The sequence below is a fragment of the Rhinolophus ferrumequinum genome, chromosome 10 (assembly GCF_004115265.2).
Source record: "Rhinolophus ferrumequinum isolate MPI-CBG mRhiFer1 chromosome 10, mRhiFer1_v1.p, whole genome shotgun sequence".
Taxonomy (NCBI): domain Eukaryota; kingdom Metazoa; phylum Chordata; class Mammalia; order Chiroptera; family Rhinolophidae; genus Rhinolophus; species Rhinolophus ferrumequinum.
Window position 1 is genome coordinate 111,541 of NC_046293.1, and position 16,228 is coordinate 127,768.

The 16,228-nt window shown below is 56.4% G+C and overlaps 1 protein-coding gene across 1 annotated transcript in view; it reads right to left on the reverse strand.

Annotated features, from left to right (window-relative positions):
• The window catches only part of SHANK3 (SH3 and multiple ankyrin repeat domains 3), a 46,528-nt gene that overhangs the window by 28,433 nt on the left and 1,867 nt on the right, over nucleotides 1-16,228 (reverse strand). Inside the window, 9 exon segments of the mRNA XM_033117551.1 lie at nucleotides 2,833-2,946; nucleotides 3,965-4,167; nucleotides 6,959-7,238; nucleotides 12,535-12,601; nucleotides 13,551-13,628; nucleotides 13,895-14,011; nucleotides 14,104-14,271; nucleotides 14,369-14,520; nucleotides 14,594-14,702. Coding sequence (XP_032973442.1) covers nucleotides 2,833-2,946; nucleotides 3,965-4,167; nucleotides 6,959-7,238; nucleotides 12,535-12,601; nucleotides 13,551-13,628; nucleotides 13,895-14,011; nucleotides 14,104-14,271; nucleotides 14,369-14,520; nucleotides 14,594-14,702 — 1,288 coding nt within the window.

Here is a 16,228-nt window from a genome sequence, read left to right on the forward strand (position 1 = left end):
GGATTTCAGGACCCTGCCAATAAACTTGTGTGAGTCTCAGTAAGTCAACAGTCCCCTTTGAGCCTCTGCTTAGAGTAGGAAATTCACCTTGGAGGGTCGCCTAGGTTCTGATGGGCTGTAATTCCATCACCTGGGCACCCTCCCAGCGTCCCTCTGTGCTCTTCTGTCCTCTTCCCATACACGGCCATGGTGACGAGACCCTCTGCAACACACCCATCTCCTGCCACCCAAGGCCAGAACAGGCCAGGCCTCAGCACCGCGCAGGTCAGACAGCAGACCCTCCTGCTCCAGCATGCCATTCTCCATGTGGACCAACTCCAGAAATGTTCCCTGCACAGTGCTTGCACAGTGACCCCCAACTCCACAGTCTCAGCAGCCCATTTTAGATTTTGTCGACCAAACAAATTGTATTTATTACATAACACAAATTCATTTTCCAGTTTCATTAATCAGACACATAAGTCAGCTGAAGTAAAAACACACAGCATGACCCCCAAGTACTGGAAAGAGAGAGAGGGAGGGAGGAAAAGAGGAAGGGGGGGAGGACGCCCCCACAGCTGCAGCTTCCGAGGGCCCCACAAACCAGCCTCCAGAATGTTCACGGCTCCGCCTCCCAGGTCCTCCCTCACAGCCCAACCCTCTCTGCTGGCAGCTGCCCCTTCACCCCTCATGCTCCAGACGGGCTGTGGGAGGCACGCTCTCTGCTGACCCTGGGCATCAGCCTTGCCCACACGTGCTGGCACAGTGTCCCTTCCTTGGCCTCTAAGTCCCTCTGTCCCCACTCCAGTCTCAGAAACATCTTTCTTGGATCTGGGCCTGTTGGAAGCCGGTTTCCCATTCCTGGGCTGCCCTCTGGCCTCTGGCAGAAGTCAGGCCCTGGGTCCCAGCTCAGAGACTCTGCCCAGAGCGGGTGGCAGGCCCGGCCTGCAGCTGAGGACCGAGGTGACTCCCGCCTCTTCCCAGCAGTCAGCCTCCACCCATGAAATGTTCCTTTCTACCAGGTACCTTCTGACACTGTCTCAGGTGACAACCCCAGAGCCACCCCCATCTAGGAGCCCTGCAATTGCTCCAAGGCCTACAGCCCCCTTCCCCAGGTTACCCTGCATCCCCCCTCCATGCCTGAGCCCTCCCCTGCTGGCCCCTGCCCCTACTCACTCTGCCCTGCCTGGGCCTTCACACCAACCTGGAACTCAGCACAGCACCATGTCCTCAGACACTCACAAACTTCACTACCACCATCCTCCCCGTACCCACGGTCACCAGACCCACCTCATGCTCTGGCTCAGCCCTGCCACCCTCACTGCACACACAGGCTCACTCATGCAGAGGACATGAACTGGCGGCCACAGCACAGACCCTGCAGTCACTGCTGACATCACAAGCAAGACTCTACCCCTTGGGCCATGAGACCTGCCCTCCTAGAAATGGACCAGCATCAATCCCTGCCAGACCTGCTGGGGGAAGTGCATTCCGACATGTAAAGCGCTTAAAACCACACCAGGTGCCTGGCCAGCTGGGCACACAGAGAGAAAACAGTCACACCCCAGCAAATGGCTATGCCCCCAGCCGGGTACTGGGCGCTGGAGGGCTCCTAGTAACCCGCCCCGGCTCAGGTCAGACGCCTCTGCTTTGAAGCCCTCTCTGCCTCCTTGGGCAGCCCAGAGCTCACGTTCGCACGCCTCCATGACCACCACATACAAGCGCGTCTGCTGTAACCACTGTGCATGCCTGTCCCTCCCTAGGCAGAGGCAACCTCTGTGATCCTGGCTCCCTAGGCGGGGACCAGCCCATGTCAAACACCTAACAAACACCTGCTATTCTCAAACTCTGATTCCAGTCCAGACCTACCTCCCACCCTCCCCAGCCTCAGACTCGGGTCCAAGTGCCCCTACAGACATCCAGTTCTCAAATCAGAACCTTCACTGCCCACCTGGGGGAACAGAGAGCATACTCCCAACTCCACAGATCTGGAGGACCTGTCCTCCACGCTCCACACAGGGCAGCAGGGGTCCAGGCCACACAGGGGTGGGCCCCCTTTAGGAAACTCTGAACCCAGCTTAAGGGAACACTGTGAGCCTGGACCCAAGCTCTGTGCACAGGGACAGACAGCACAACCTGGGTCCAGAGATGCCACTGGTGACCACCACTCAGGAGGGGGCTCACTCGTCCCACCAGCATTCTGGGCCAGAAGTGACGCTCGTGTGTTTGGGTGCCTCCTACCCCCGAGTGTTCATTGCAAGGGTGTGCCCCAGACATGCAGGTGGCCTTAAAAGGACTGGCCACTCCTTTCCACTGGCAGGATCACCTCAGATCCCTACATCCAGAGGGGTCCCTCCTGGATGCCAAGGCCATCCCCACCTGCTGCCCTCAGACCATCCTGCCCCTCCAGGCCCAACTGGCCTCATTTCCTCTTGGCTGACCCAGACCTCCCTGCACTGCCCACTTGGACAATCTGTCCACTTTGGAAAGACGCCTCTTTTCTCATAGTGACCTCTTTACTTGTCTGCCAGCCATGCAGGAATCCCACACTCCAAGCACCCGGTATTTCTATGAGGACTATGTGGGGGGCACGGCCACTGGAAGGCACGTGTGTGATCACAGATGCACGTCCATACACGCGTGTCCCCATTGCTGTGAAGTGTCTGTAAGTATGTACAGGGTGTGTGAGCGCCGTGTGTCATGCACGCAAGTTTGCGGCCGCTTGGAATGTGTGTTTGAGTTTACCCTAGTCTTTTCTCTGAATATCCACGTGTCTTTAGGTCCAGGCAGCCCAAGGGGAGCAGGGAGGGCAGTGTCCCCACGGAGCCGCCCAGGGATTGTGGGGTCACTCACCATGCCTCGTGTCATACTGTCTCATCTGCACCTCCTCCACGCAGTCGGCCGGGAACCAGCCTGTGCGGCCCTTCACGGTTCCCTCCCAGAAACCGCCCTCCCCAATGCTGAGCACTGGGGGACAGAAGCCAGACAGGCTGTCAGGGCAGTGGGGACCCCACCACCACCTCAGGCTCTGGTTCTGCCCACCCCCCTCACCCCCTTTCTATTCTTTTCCCTCCCCTCCCCTTCCTTTCCCTCATCCTCCTGGCTTTTTCCCTGGAAAGATTTGGGGATCCACACTGAAGAGAAATGAACAGATGGGCACAGCACAGGATGGGCATGTGGGGGACAGAGACACACAGATGGACACACTCGAGGGGGGACAGGAAGCAGAGGCAGGGGCCACCGTCCTGCTCCTGCTCTCACAGGTGACCCCTCTCCTCCCACCTCTGAAACCCAACCCAGTCCTTGCTTGGTCGCCCACCCCAGGGGCCACTGCCAAGAGCTCAGGGTCACTGTGCTATGGCCAGGCGATTAGGCCACAAGATGGACCAAGGAGAGCTGACCCTCACAACTATTTCTTCCTTGGGCACCCCACCCACAAAGACAGGACCCCTGTGATGACAGAGAACCCCATAATGAGAGGAGGCTGTCGAGGCACAGCAGCCCCCCAGAACAGAGGAAGCCCCAGTGACAGAAGCCCTGGTAATACACAGATACCCACATAACTGTCACAGATATCACCCACACTGGCACAGGGTCCCCACAAAGCACAAGGTTTTCCAATGAAGTCCCAGAAGTGACATAGGAACCCCTTCATTCTAGGAAACTCTGTAATGGGACAGGGTCCTTCAAACACACAGAACCCCAGTGACACCAGCCCCCATGACACAGAAACACCCCAATGACGAGAGGAACCACTATGGTGACACAGGGAACTCATAATGACAGAGGATTGACAGGAACCCCATAAAGACAGACACCCCTCCCTGACACAGAGCCCTTCACAGTGACACAAGGAATCCCCAGTGGCAGATGCATCCCCCAATGACCACAGTGCCTCGGAGTTCCCAGGGTTGCCCCCACTGACAGGGACCCACAGAATGGCATCAGCCTCTCCGCGGTCGCCCCGGGCCCCGCGCCCCCTCACCCTTCACGGCCTCGCCGCGGTGCAGCGGGATCTCGCCCTCGCCCTGCGGGCTGTGCGCCTTCACGGCGATGAACTTGCGGCCGGGGACGGCGCTGTAAAGTTTCCGCTTCGGGCCCCGGGGCGGCGGCACAGGGGGCGCGGGGGCCGCGGGGCCCTGGCCGGGCGCTGGGCCGGGGCCGCCGGGGCCGCCGGGCCCACTCGGGCTGTAGACGAACACGTAGGTGACGGACGCGATGCCGGGGGGCAGCGGGCACGCGAAGCCGGCGCCGGGGCCTCCATGGCGCGCGGCCCGGCCCCGCCGCCGGCCTCACCGCAGCGCCTGCCCGCCGCCCGCCGCCCGCCCGCCCGCCGGGGGCCCGGCCCGGGGCCGCTCCATGGGCCGCGCCGCCGCGCCCGGCCCGCTCCGCCAGCGCACGAGCCGCGCCCGCTCAGGGCTCCGGGGCCGCGGGGCTGCGCTCCCGGGCGCGCCGGGCTCGCTCCATGCCGCGGCCGCCCCGCGCCCCGCCTCCTGCGCGGCCGGGCTCCTCCCTCTGCGGGCGCCGGCCCTCCCCCGCGCTCCGCCGCGGCCCCCACACCGCGAGGCCACCGGTGAGGGGACTGCGGTGCGGGAGGGCGGTGCGGGAGGCGGGGAGAGAGGAGGACGGCGAGGGGGAGGGTCAGGCCGGCCAGGTGCGAGCTGGGCAGCGACTGGTGGGCTTCAGACATCAGAAAAGCCGCGTAGCGAAGGTTCCCGCCAGCTCGGGCCTTGGCCTCCAAACACCCTGACTGCTGCCATGTGCTGGGCCTCTGAATTCCCTTCGGGACCTGCGTCCTCTCCTCCTTGGACACCTGCCCCTGCTGTCCATGACCTCTCCGTGCTGACTAGCTAACCCAGGCCGCTCCCTGACCCGAGGCCTCGGTCTTCCCCCTTGCCCTGCTCAAAAGCCTGCACTGGCTCCCTAGTACCTAGGCCGACCAGCTCCACGTTCTCAGCCAATAGCTAGGCTCTCTGGGACTGACAATTAGACTACAGATCAGTCACATATTTGGTGCCTTCCTCTTGTCTCCGGGCTGTGCATGCTGCTGTCCCCAACACCTGCTCCCGCCAGTCACAAGACTGTCTCTGGGCTCCACACCCACCTTTCTCTGCCCTGCTGTCACGATGGCCGGCGGGGACTCTGCCAACACATTCCTGGGGGGCTAAGGCTACATGCCAGGCTCTGCCAACAGGGGGCGCTAGGGGCTGCACCTCCCTCGTAGCCGGCCACCTGCCCCCATCGCAGCTCAAATGCCACTCTCTCTCCTTGGACCAAAGGTGACCTCTCCTCCAGAGGCCCTCTCCTGCCAGGTGCACCAAACTTCCTTAGCCCCTCTTGGCCACTCACAGGAAGGCCCCTTACCTGGACCACTGCACACCTGTCAGCCCTGTACCCCAGCGGACAATGTCTTTCTGAGACCTTTAGGACCTACTGCTGTTAGCCTCCACCACATCCGACATGCTAGGAACCTACTAAATGTTTGTAAAAAAAAATAATTCTGCTATCCCCACAGAGCAGTGAGCTCGAGCCCCCCACACACCAGGTCTTAGTTTTGTGTTTGCTGAAAAGTGAATGAATGTCCAAAACAAATGGAAGCAGGGCATCCACACACCTCCATCTCAGGAGCAGCCCTCTGCAAAACCAAAACATCCCAAAGTCTGTTCTTTTAGCCACTGTACTGCTCCACCCTTAGAAAAATCCAAGGGACATGGAAAAGTTTTGGGGAGAATTGAGGTGATTTGGGGCAGGACAGACAGCCTTGGAGTCTGGGCACAGACACGGAAAGGCAGAGGCAATGTGAAGGCTGCAGGAGCAAGGGCAATGGCAGAAGACAGAATGGCTTTTCCAAGCTCCTGCTGAACACTCAGGCTTAGAAAGTTGGGGAGTCAGGTCTGCCTGGGCCCAGTTACGCTGCTTCCTCGCCCTGTGACTTTGGACAAGTCCTCACCCCACCTGAGCATCAGGACCCTCATCTGTGAAGCGGTGTTAACAGAGTACAGCCTCCTACAGGGTCACGGCTAAATGAGATGACACAGCCCAGCTGTCCTCATGCAAACAGGCTGTTTGTGTGACTCCCATGCTACGTGTCCCAGGCATCTTCTGTGTGGCACTGGAGAACCTGTAGGAAACGTCCCCTCAAGCCCTCAAGGTAGGCTGTCCTGTGCTGAGGGCGGGGTCCCAATAGCGACCCCTCACCTGCCCAGGTTCCGGAAGAAACGGCTTCAGTGGGATTAGTCCCCTGTTGCTGATGAGAACCCCAGGCGTACAGTGGTTAGCTGACCTGCTCAAGGCCAGTCAGCAGAGGCAAGGTCTGCACTGGACCCGGCCACCTGTCTGCAGAGCCAGTGCCCACCCTTCCACCGCCCACAGCACAGCCCACAAAGGCTGGGGCGCTCTGGTCAGGAACCTGCCCTACGTTCTGGGGATGCAAAGTCTCTCACAGGCCCCTGGTTGTCAGGGCCCAGCACTCATGGTAAGGAGTAAAGTAGAGCCACAGTGTCCAGTGCTAGAGGAGCAGGAGGAAGACCAAGACACCCCTTTGAGGACAGTGCTGGGGTTCACCTGTAGGGTTCAAGCACTCACAGACAGGAGGCACCATTCCCTAACGCCATGCACATGTGGCCCAGCCCTGCCTCAGCCCAGCTCTCACCCTCCTCCCTGGCACCACAGGAACCTTTCTAAACCAGGGGTCTGACCGACCCTCTCCTCCCAACAAGCTCCCTCAGCTGCCCACTGTCCTCAGAACAAGTCCAGTTCCAACCAGAGATCAACGTGGGGGAGCCTGTCCTGGCCCACAGGACGTCACCTTCTTCCCTTCTCCACTCAGGGAGGTCAGTTTGGGGGCCTGGGAGTCCCCCCACCCCAAGCCTCAGCCCATCCGACAGCCCTCGGCTTCTCCCTGCCTCTCCTGTTGGCTCCCCCTGGCTTGTGCGCTGGCACCCTACCCTCCTGGACCCGGCCAGGGCTTCCATCCTACCTGATCTTGCTCTGGCTGCCCCAGCCTGCTGCAGGGCCACTGACGTCATTCTCTTGGTCACCGTCCCGTTCCCGGTCTCGGTCTTTCTCCTCTTGCAGCCGCTGGAGCAGCAGCTGGTGGGGGAGGCTTCGCAGCGACGGCCCAGGTGAAGCTGCCGGCTGCACCTCACCCTTCAGGTTGATGTCGCTGGCTGAGCGCTGCAGGGGCCGAGGGGAGGCCAGGCCACTGGGGCCAGCCAGTCGCCGCCGTTTTGCGTAGGTGGGGGTTTCCCTGAATGGTACTGGGGGGGGGCATTAGATGAGACTCTGGGCAGCCAGGTGGGTGACCAACTCGTTCCAGTTGGCCTGGGCTTTCCAGAGTTTAAAACTAAAATCCTATGTCCCAGAATCTGCCTTAGTCCCAAACAAACCAGGACAGTTGGCCACCCTCTGAGTGAAGCCAGCATTGGAGGTCACATTCCAAACTGGCTCCACTCTAGATTCGGGGGTAGAGCCACTCATCCTGTCTGCCACACTGAGGTCCTGGGGAAGCTCAGATCTGCGCCTGGAAATGCCCATTTACAGGCTTCAGGAGACAGAACAAACAGGCCCCAAATTTGGGAGATATGGTGACAAATGTCACCAGATTACTGCTGCACGGGACCATTTGCAGTGGACCATAACCGGGGAAACCGCCAAAGACTGTCTAGACCAGGGGTTGGCAAACTTCTGGAAAGAATCAGTAACTATTTCAGGCTTTGTAAGCCATGTAGTCTCTGCTGCAAGGACTCACCACTGCCGCTGTAGCACAAAAAGGGCCACAAACGATATATAAGCAAAGCGTGTGGCTGGGTTCCAATAAAACTTTATTTAAAAACACGATCCAACTATATACTATTTACAAAAGAATCACTTATGATCCAAAGACACAAATAGGTTAAAAATAAAAGGATAAAGAAAGATATTTCATGTAAACAGCAACCAGAAGAGAGCTAAGTAGCTATATTAATATCAGACAAATAGACTTAAAGACAAAAAGTGTTACAAGAGACAGAGAAGGACATTATATATTGATAAAAGTGTCAATTCATAAATAAATTAACAATTATTAACATGCATGCATCAAACAGAGTATCAAACAAAAATATGAAACAAACATTGACACATTTAGAGGAATAGACAGTTCTATAATAATACTTAAGACTTCAACACCCAACTTTCAATAATGGACAGAACATCTAGAGACAAGATCAGTACGGACAAGGAAGGACTTGAACCCATTAGACCTAAGAGACAGAGAGGGAGGGAGAAGACACTCCGCAAACAGTAGCAGAATACATGTTCTCCTCAAGTGCACAGGGAACATTTTCCAGGATAGACCATATGCTACACCAAAAAACAAGTCTTAATAAATTGTAAGAGACTGAAATCATATAAAGGAACTTCTCCAATCACAGTAGAATGAAACTAGAAATCAAGTACAGAATAAAAATGGAAAATTCACAAATATGTGAAAAATTAAACAACACACTCCTATACAACCAATATGTCAAAATAGAAATCACAAGGAAAATTAGAAAACACTTTGAGAAAATGAGAACAAAACCAAACACCAAAACTTATGAGGTGCAGCCAAAGCAGTACTAAGAGGGAAATTTATAGCTATAAACACCTATGTTTAAAAAGGATAGAGGTCTCAAATCAATATCCTAATTACACATCTTACGGAACTACACAAAGAGAAGCAAACCAAACACAAAGCTAGCAGAAGCAAGGAAATAATAAAGGTTAGACAGAGATTTAAAAAAAATAGAGAATAGAAATACAGGGAGAATCAATGAAACCAAAATTGTTTCTTTGAAAATATCACCAAAATTGACAAACCTCTAGATAGATTAAGAAAAAAAAGATGGACACAAATAACTAAAATTAGAAATGAAATGTGGGATGTTACTACCAATCTTACAGAATTAAAAAGGAACATGAGAGAATACTATGAACAATCATATGCGAACAAATCAGATAAGCTAGATGAGACGGACAAATTTCCAAAACTCACTCAAAAAGAAAATAGAAAATCTAAACAGACCTACACCAAGCAAAGAGACTGGGTCAGTAATCACAAATCCCCCAACAAAGTCCAGCATCCTAGCACATTATTGATGAATTCTACCAAACATTTAAAACAGAATTAACACCAGTCCTTCTCAAACTCTTTCAAAATACTGAAGAGGAAGGAACACTCCTAACTCATTCCATGAGTGATTACAACATGAGCAAAGGACGTGACATTTCTCCAGACATCTGAGTGGCCAACAAGCACATGATCAGATGCTCACGTCATCAGTCACCAGGGAGATGGGAGTCGGAACCCCGATCAGATCCCAGCGCACACTGACTGCAATAGCTCTAGTTTTTTAAAAACTGATAAGAACAAGTGTTGGTGAGGATTTGAAGAATTTGGAACCCTCATACACCACTGGTGGGAACATAAAATGGTGGGAAACAGTTTGGCAGTTCCTCAAAAAGTTAAAAATAGAATTATGATGTGACCCAGCAATTCCAATACTAAGTATATACCCAAAATAATTGAAAACAGGTATTCAAAACAAATACATTTCACATATGTTCATAGCAGAAACAACGGCCAGAAGGTAGAAACAACCCAAGTGCCCATCAAAGGATGGGTGCACAAAGAAAATGTCACGTATACAAACAACAGAATACTATTCAGCCGCAAAAAAAATGACGCAGTGACATATCCTGCAATCTGGACAAAGCTTGGAGTGAGCTGAGTGAGTGAAGCCAGACACTAAGGGCCACATAGTGTGTGATTCTATTTGTATGAAGTATCGGGGCTCGGGGAACGCACAGACAGAAAGCACGTGAATGGCTGATGGGCTGACACAGGAAATGTGGCACAGAGAATGTGCACAGGCCTTCCTTCTCGGGGGACGAAAACGTTTTGGAATCCAATAGAGTTGGCTGCACAACATTGTGAATGTACTAAATACCACTGAATCAGTCAATTTAAAATAGTTAATTTTATATTATATGAATTCCATTTCACATGAAATTTAGATCCTCAATTTTAAAGTCTCAACTGAAAACAGAAAAAGCTGGCTGTAGGCTGGACGTGGCCGCGGCTGTTTGCCAAGCCCTGTTCTAGATGCCTGTTAGGTGGAACGTGGGCCGCTGGCCAGCGTGCTGGGGCTCCCCAGGTGCTGGGGCTCGGTGCAAACGCAGAACCCAGGCTCCTGACCTGCTGAGTCCCACGGTAACGCAATCCCTGTGTGACTCAAATGACATTAACATCCCTAGTGTACTGAGGGACAGAACATGTGCTTGAAAGTGTGTGTCAGGGAGGGGGGACCCGATGTGGCCCAAGGCGACAGGTGAGAGAGCAGAGACACCAGGGGCCCTGCTTCAGGCCTATCACTCTAGAGGGTGCAAGTGGGGCTGTCAGGGGGCTTCAGGGTGTCTTGTCCCTGAGGGTGACAGGTCCCAGCCTATCAGACCCCTCCAGGTGGGCTCCTCCCGTGAGGAAGAGAAAGGAGGGTGGATGGGCAGAGGCTCCCCCCAGCTCCTCCTGTGTGCAGGTCCCACCCAGGGTCCTCAAGCTGAGGTGGGACATGGCAATCTGTGTCTGTCACTGAGGGAGTCTTTGGAGTGAGTGCCAGGGGGTGGGGATGACAAGGGCAGACCCCTGGATGGCCTAGGTCTGAGGATAGGCTCTGCCATTAACCCCCCGCGTGCCTCAGTTTCCTCCTCTGTAAACATGGACTAACAGTCACTCGGGGGGGGTTGCTGAGAGGGTGAATTAAGATAACAGGACATACAGGAATTACTCATAAACACATTACCATGTAGCTCAGGCTAGATCACCTGAGCATATGTGACACCTGAGCAGGTGAGGTGCACGGCCAGCAGAGTAGTGACCACAGTGGGACCTTGGCTCAGCCACCGTCTGCCCAACCCCCACCAGGTGAGTACACCCTGAGCACCTGTCCACATCACAAGATGAGAGGCAGCTGAGGCCTTCCTGCCTCTCAGTCTGGGTCACAAACAATTGGTCCTGCAATCGGCTGGACCAAGGCCACCTGCCAGACCCACAGAACCAAATCCCTCACCAGGCCAGGGGTGAGAAGCGGATGCAAATAACGCAAAAGACCATGTTTTATTTAAGAGAAACTGAGGCCCTAAACTTTCCCACGGATAGACGACCACAGCAGAGAAGAGAGCCCTGCACGTCCACAAGCCTGGGTTCCCCTGGCTGACGACCACCTCCAAGCACAACCCAGTCTGAGCAGAATGGAGCCCTCACTCTGTCTCTTGCCACCAAGTCAAGCTCAAACCTCATCAGAGCTCTCTCCCAGCCCAACCAGGGCCCCAACCCTACACCACGTCATCAGCTCACTCATTCACTCAGCGCCAGCTCCAGGAACTGCTCACGCCCTCAGATGCTCCATCTGTGATCAGGGTGCCCTGACCCTGCTTGGGGCATCAGGGGCCCAGATCCCAGTCTTACCAGAGGGAGGTCTGCTCAGGGAGACTCTATAGAGGAAGGTCCTCAAACACGAACTTGACCTTAATCTCAACCCCCGTCCAAAATCCAACCCCCGCCCCAACAGTACCCTCACGTCAGAGTAAGACGGACCCTAACCTGAGACCACCCCTCGCTGCTTGCTGCTCACGCTCATTTTAAGTTTTCTTAAGTGGGAGATTCCGCACTCATGACAGAAAGGGGAGCCTGGGACTCTTGTTCCAGAGAGAGCCATGGGCAGAAACACCTGGGCCAACCAGGACACAGAGGGTGCTGAGAAGGGAGCCCGTGTGGCCAGGTGGCTGGAGGGCGGGCCTAGGGCCAGAAAGTACTCTTTCCAGAAGGGGAGGCCCATCCACTCCTGCAGCCCCAGACACCCCACACCCACCAGTGACATGGGATTAGGTGGGGACCTCCTTGAGGCTACAGGTGACAGCTGTGTCCATCTTCCTGCCTGCCTGGGAGTTGAGACTAGACGACATGTCCTGGTTTTCCTTCTGGGACCACACACGAGAGCTCCGAGCCCCTGGTCCTGAGGACAGCAGTGGCCTGTTCCCATATGCACCCCACAACCGTGTTGTCCTGACATACTCTCGTCTGACCGAGGCACGCTATGGGCCCCATAAACTAGTTCTTGTTCCAGGCTGGAGCAAAACGCTGAAGGTCAGTGGCTGAGATCCACTGCCCCTGCCGACCCTTTGCGTGACCTAACGGGAAAACAAACCTGGAGCCTAACTTCAGCCCCCTGCCAACCTCAGTTGATCCCTAAACCCAGCACTGGCCCCAACCAACAGCCCTAACCTAACCATGCCCTTGACCTTGACCTGACACTTTGTCCACTCTACACAGGCTCTTCCCTCAACACGTCCCATATCTGTAGGGTCCATGACAGGCCACTGACAGATCCAAGCACAGCTAGCAGCGAGAGCTGGAGAAAGAGGCTCAGGACACAAGGGCTGCCTCATAACATCTCCCCTGAAGCCCTATACCTGTCGGGCCCCTGACAACCCCCACAAACCCACAGTCAGCAGAGACCTGGAGTGGGCGGAACTCACCAACGTCCGAGTCTTTGTGGGTCTTGATGACCTCCGCCAGCTCAAAGTTCCCGGCGATGATGGCCACCTGCGGTGGGGGCCGGGAGGGAGGCTCAGCTGCAGCAAACTCACCGCCCCCTCGGCCCCTGGCAGCTCCTTCTCGGGCTCCTGTGTGGGGTCTACCATGCATGGTTGGCGGCCCAGGCTCAGACCCAAGCCCCTGTCTAACCTGCCAGCCCCGTATGCCCGGGACTGAGGAGTATCCTGGGAGATGAGACTCTCAGAGCTAAAACCGAGACAGTCCTGCACACGCCGGGCCCAGCACGGGTCAGCCGGCTTGTTCTGTCAGCGGCCCCTCCACACACAGCATCTCTCCTGTCTCAGCCATGGCCCCGCGCTGTCTTGTGCCTTCACTGTCCCTCTCCCCTTCCCGAGCCCCTGCGTCTAGTTTTCCAAAGGGCCCTTCCAGACAGGCCTCCACTGCCGCCTCCACAGTGGCCTGGCCTGCACTCCGCACATCTCCTCAGAGGCCTCCAAGGCCCTCGCTGCCACTGAGCACAGAGTCCCAGTTCCCTCCTTGGTCCCAAAGTCCCCATGGCCTGGTCTCCAACTCCTCCTGCAAACTCCAGGCCACATGGACACCCGTCCACTTTGTCAAGCCAGTGCCGAGAACCAAACCCACCCAGAGAAAAGGCTCAGAAACATCACCTAATTAAGTCAGGGGCTGGGACCACCCCTCTCACCCCGTTCAGCCTCTGGACCCCACCTGTCTGTGGAAGGTCAGGCCCATACCTATTCTCCTCTGGCCCCAGAGCCCTCCGGGCAGGCCCTCTCTCTCCCTAGAAGTGATTGAGTTCACTATCCTCAATGAACACCACCGGGAGCCCACCTCTACTGGCCTACCCGTCCCCCACCTCACCCTGGGGAGACCCTAGCATGAGTTTCCTTATCGCCTCAGGTCCGCAAAACAAGTCACACAGAGACAGACAGACAGATGCCCCTGGAGCAGCTGTCGCTCCTGTAAGCCACTCCTGTACCTGGAAGGCCGTCTGGCTGTTGTAATTGCGGACATCTTTGTTGGCTCCACGGAAAAGCAGGACACGAGCACAGCTCTCCTGTGGGAAGGGTTGGAGTGGGGGTCAGGATGTTACAGCACATGCACACCCACAGGTGCACAGCACAGGATGAGCTGCTCAGGCGCACACGTGCAGGTCCTACCTGGCCAGATGCACACAGTTCACACCTGGCTGTTTAGAACACACGTGTGTTCAGGGAACAGACGTGCACACAGATGCTTACAAGGCCATAGCTCACTGCAGGACACAGGACATACACTCATGGAGTGACAGGCTCAGGCATGCACGTGCACGCGTGCACACACCTGGTTGTAGAGAGCGCAGATGTGCAGGGCTGTGTTCCCTGAGGCGTTCTGAGCCCCCATGTCGGCCCCGTAGAACAGCAGGTGCTCCAGGTGTTGCACGTGTCCGAAGCGGCAGGCCTGGGGGAGGGGCAAGGCTGCTGGGTCCCTGGACAAGCCCAACCTCTCCCCCACACAGAGGCGGGACTCCCCACCTCATGACCCCTGCCCACCTGGTGGATCTCCTGCCAGCCATTCTCATCAGTGGTCCCCAGCTGGGCATGGTCGTGCAGGAGAAGCTCACAGCAGAGGGCGTCCCCGCCCCCCAGGGTGCTGTGGTACAAGGGCGTCAGGCCGCGGCTGTCCTTATAGTCAGGGGAAGCGCCCAGGTCCAGCAGGGTCTGAGGGTTAGGAGCTCAGTGTCTGTCCGTGCTGGGTCTGGCTTCCCCATCCTGGGCCACGTGCCCCTCCAGGCCTGGACCCCCACACTGGACTGACCGTCAAAGCTGCCGCGTTACGCTGGCGTGTGGCACAGTGCACAGCGGTGAGCCCATCACGAGTGCGGAAGTCCAGGTGAGCGCCACCGTTCCTCAGCGCCTTCAGCAGGTCGGCTGCATTGTCCAGCTGGGCCGCGAGGCTCAGAGGACACTCTGGGTTCAGGGACAGAGGAAGGTTACAACCCAGTCACTCCAGCGCCACGCCCCTCCCTGCTGTGCTGCTCACCTCCTGAGTCAGGATCGTGGAAGTTGGGGTCCAGCCCCTTGTCCAGCAGGCGGGCCACCTTGTCCGTGCTGTGCAGCTGGACGTAGTCCATGAACTTTTTCAGGGTCGCCTAGAACACCAGGCCACACTGGTCAGCCAACATCACAGCCACTGTCATCTGACCGTCACCTACCTTCCACCAGCCCCGGGCCACCTCTGGGGCATCTGCTGCCCCAGCTTCTCTCCCTGCCCCAACTTGCCCTGCATCCTCATCACTCCCAAGATGGCCTGTTCCTTCTCTGGCCCATCTTCCTCACGAGCTCACCCCATGGCAGACCCCCACTCCAGGGGCCCTTCTCCACCCCTAGCTGACCCCATCTGTGACATGACTTTAACTGCCCCGTATGCATTAATTGACTCAGCAAAGCCTCACTGAGCCCCTGCTGGTGCTACAGATGCCAGAGTCCCCAGGCCTTCTAGAAACACTCAGAGCACACCAGGGACAGGAGAGGGCACCACGGGAACCACTCCACAGGACGTGGCCTCCTCAGGTGGGTGAGGATGATGAAGCAGGAGGAAGGGCTGACCACTGAGGGGACATCAGCCGGACCCAGGGTAGGCAGTATGATGATAGGGGCCAGCTGGAGCCCAGGCAGCAGAAACACAGGGCTTGGTAAGGAGTAAAACTCATCCGAAAAACAAGGGAGATTCACTGAAGGTCAAGAGTCACCAGTGTCCTGTAGGTCACTGAGGACAGCTTTGGAGGAGGGGTAACCATGGGAGGAACCCAGGGTGACAGGGTCACACCAGGGCAAGTGGAGGGAGAGAGGAAACTTTCCACAAGTCTCTGCCCAGCCACAGTCGTGTCTGCTGACCACCAGTGCTCTGGGGCAGCAGAGAAGTCTGGCATGGAGGATCCAAGGTCACAGAGGGGTCACTGGGGCACAGGGGTGACAGTGTTCGGAACCCTCTCCTAGACTCCAGAGAAATGTCCAGCAAGCAAATGTCCACTGGTCCACAGGAGCCTGAGGGGGGAGCTCAGGGAGTCCACCTGTGGGGAGGGATCGTAGCACCCACCCTGCCCCTCCTACGTTCCGAAAAGGCAGCAAGGTGCTCCCCAGAGAGCATTTGGGGTCAGTCCCACCTAACAATGGTGCCCTGCAGTCACCCCACACATGTGCCTGGGCACAGAGCCCCAGAGTTAGACAGATGTGGGTCCAGCTCCAGCTTTCCTGGCTGCACAGCTGTGAGCAAGTCACTTAACTTCTCTGGGACTCAGTGTCTACAAAATGGGATAAAAACAGTCCCTCCCAGGAGAAAACTGATGAGATGCCTAATTCTAAGTGCCCAGCGCGGGTGATCACCAAGTGAGGGCTCCTTGCTCTCCCCACCCCTGCCCAGCTCCTCCAGTGACCACATCATGTACCTGTTCACTTGTCTCCCACCAAGATATGCTCTCAGACCCCCCCCCCACCCACGAAGCCCACCAGAGAGGTCAGCAAGAGTCTCATCTGACTGGAACCCATCACCAGACCACCCACCCCACGGCCACGGTGCCGAGTCGGCACCCAGCCCTCCAGCCACCCCCAACACCCACTCTGGGCCTCTGACAACAGAGAAAACAGGCCGAGCCAAAGTTGAAGGGGCTGTGGTCAG